Raw genomic sequence first — 3,057 nt, forward strand, 5'->3', positions numbered from 1 at the left:
CTCCTGCCTCAGCCTCCCAAGTGCTGGGTTTACAGGCATTTGCCACCACACCAAGCTCCTTAACATTTCTTTCACACATACACACACACACACACACACCCCCGTACTGGGAATCTAACTCACAACCTTGCACTTGCCTGGCAGGCGCTGTGCCACTGAGCTCTTTCTTTTGTTGTTGTTTTTTTCTGGTACCAGGAATCAAACTCACGACCTTGCACTTGCCAGGCAGGTGCTGTGCCTCTGAGCTAAATCCCCAGCCCCCCTTAATATTTCTTTAGATGTGCTATGTATGTTGTTCAATTCTCTTATCCAGCTACTAAACAGCTTGGGAATAAAGAAGTTGCCCACATTTTGGGGAAGAAAAGTTTCATTGATTTTGGTGCATTTTCAGTGTGTGGGACAGTCAAGTCTGTAATGGTTAAGGTGCCTGGAAAAGCTGGGGCTGCCACAAAAGGTATCTGCACAAGACCTACCTCCTGGTGTTACAAATTAGTTGACATGGCCTAAAGTAAAAGTGGACAAAAAATTCTTGTCCTGTGTTTTGTCTGGAGGAGTTCTTCACTCACGGTCCATTCTCAAGATAGCTGAATTCCATGAGTCTGAGATGCTAATGACCCTCTAACTGATACTGCCTCAGATTCACATGGCATCTGAATTACTGTCTTTATGGTCATCAAATTTTTTTAAAGTTGTGCATTCTCCTGTGTTCTTTTATGTGGTGTTGTCTTACAGTATCATCCAAAATCATTATTTGGCCTATGGTTCTTTTGCTGACATGCTCTTTCTTGGGTTTGGAGGTAGAGCATGAAGATAACATTAAAGGGAACACTGTGTTTTGTGAAATGAAATCTAATAAAGTGCCACAAATGTCGACATTCATCATTATGTTCAGGTTTTTGTAAAAGCACAGTTACTGTGCGTGATGGTGCACAATCTGTAATCCCGTCCTTTGGGAGGCTGAGGCAGGAGGGTCGTACGTTTGAGTCCCACCTAGGTAACTTACTGAGACTCTATCTCAAAATAAATAAAAATTAGGGGTGCGGTTAGTTCAGGGTAAAGGCCTTGGGTTCAACCCCCAATTTTAAAAAAAGCTGTAAGCCCTTTTGTGTCAGCGGAGGTAGTACTGTGTTTGCCCAGGTAAGCAGAGCTCTAATCAGTATGTCATATATGGTGCAGACTTCTTTTTTTTTTTGCATGGCTTCTACATTTGACAGAAGGAGGTATCATGCTTTCCCAGTTGAAATGCACAAGTCTCTTTCTTCACCAATGCCCCTCAGGCTTTCATATCTGTAACGAATCGCCCAAGGATCTCATTCAAATGCAGATTCATATTTCTGAGGTCTAGCCTTGACCTGAAACTGCATTGCTTCCTCCTTTTTGCTTCACTTCACTTCTCCTTTACTGCATCCTGGACAGCGCACCAGGGCCTTGCCTAGCTAAGCACGCACTCTACCACTGCCCCACACCCCAGCCCTGGGACTCTCCATTTCAGTTTTTGTTTTAAAGCAGGGTCTTGTTTTTAGATAGTTCATGCTAGAGTTGAATTTACTGTGTAGCCCCGGCTGGCCTCAGATTCACAGCAATCCCTCTGCCTCAGCCTCCCGACGGAGGAGTTGACAGTTGTGCGGCACCATGCCCAGCTAGATTCCAAGTTTCTGACAGGCTCCCTGGGAATGCCCGTGCTGCTCTGTGGATGACCAGGATTAGCGTGATTCTAAATCACTTCTGTTTTGCTTTGAGTGCAGGTGCTGAATCGGTTCTCTTCGGCCCCCCTGATTCCACTCCCAACCCCTCCCATTATTCCAGTACTACCTCAGCAGTTTGTCCCCCCTACAAATGTCAGAGACTGTATCCGCCTTCGGGGGCTTCCCTATGCGGCCACAATAGAGGACATCCTGGACTTCCTGGGGGAGTTCTCCACGGATATTCGCACTCATGGGGTTCACATGGTACTGAATCATCAGGTAAGAAACTTGCTCATTAGAAAACTTGCTTCTTCTGGCGATTAAAGGGTCTCTTTTACTCAAATAGTGCAAATATTCCTTAGTTTTATATGAAGTCTTTAAGGAAAGATTTAACTGTAAATATAGGAAGTATTTTGGAGCCGGGCATGGTTGTGCAAGCCTGTAATCCCAACACTCGAGAGGCCAAGGCAGGAGGATCAATGTGAGTTCGAGACCAGCCTGGGTTACAAAGTGAGCTCAAGCCAGTCTGAACTGCATAGTGAGACTCTTGTCTGAAAAAGGCAGAGAGAAAAAAAAAAAAAAAAAAAGTATTTTGGATGTACTCCAGAAAGAATGCTGCCACTGTTATGATTATTGAATTTCAGCACTCATCCCTTCATTGCATAAGCATCCACCCTGTTATGGGTAGCATCCGGTCAGAGCCAGTTAGGTGGTCGTGTGTCCCACATGCAGCTGCTGAATTCTGTCTGGTGCTCTGTGTGCTAAGGAGTGCGCTGCTAAGCAGCTCCACCAAAATCTAATCGTGCTCTTTCACTGTGCCCCTGTTGCCTGCTTTCTGGTTAAATACAGTGTCGTAACAGTTGCTTGACGATTTCCCAGGGTTTTCTGTTAAGCAGGACAAAAGTCTATAAACCTTCGTAAGGCAAATAGTTCTAATTAAAGCTTTGGAACTCTATTAAAAAGGAAGTTGCATTCGGTTTTGAAGATCTTTGCTGAGCACTGATGGGTTGACTGTAGGCTAATATTGGAAATCCTGACTTTTGTCCTCACTGCTGATCTCCCGTTTCTTCTTTTCACTGGGAGATTTGGTCACGTTCATAACTCTAACCTTGCCTCTCTAGAAGCATTGAGTACAGGAATCAGAAAATGTTTTTTTTTTTTTTTAATTTTAAAGAGTAAAAGAAGGATGACATAATAATAGGGTGGCTTACCAAATTACAGACAAAGTTGTAGGAAATTATCAGTGGTTATTGTTTTACATATTGTTATTTACAAGATAGTTTCTCAGGAAAACAAATAGACAAATAATAGTGAGTTACAGACAAAAGAGGTAGGAGATTATCAATAGTTGTTGCACTATACTTTGGTATCT

General features: G+C 43.4%; 1 protein-coding gene across 4 annotated transcripts in view; it reads left to right on the plus strand.

Moving 5' to 3' along the window:
• Esrp1 (epithelial splicing regulatory protein 1) overlaps nt 1-3,057 on the plus strand; it is a gene marked incomplete at its 5' end in the record, with an annotated part of 67,408 nt that overhangs the window by 32,387 nt on the left and 31,964 nt on the right. For all 4 annotated transcript variants that reach the window (XM_005381817.2, XM_005381812.2, XM_005381816.2 and 1 more), the window contains 1 exon segment: nt 1,746-1,964. In XM_005381817.2, coding sequence (XP_005381874.1) covers nt 1,746-1,964 — 219 coding nt within the window.

This window comes from Chinchilla lanigera, unplaced genomic scaffold (assembly GCF_000276665.1).
Source record: "Chinchilla lanigera isolate Chin_1 unplaced genomic scaffold, ChiLan1.0 scaffold00016, whole genome shotgun sequence".
Taxonomy (NCBI): domain Eukaryota; kingdom Metazoa; phylum Chordata; class Mammalia; order Rodentia; family Chinchillidae; genus Chinchilla; species Chinchilla lanigera.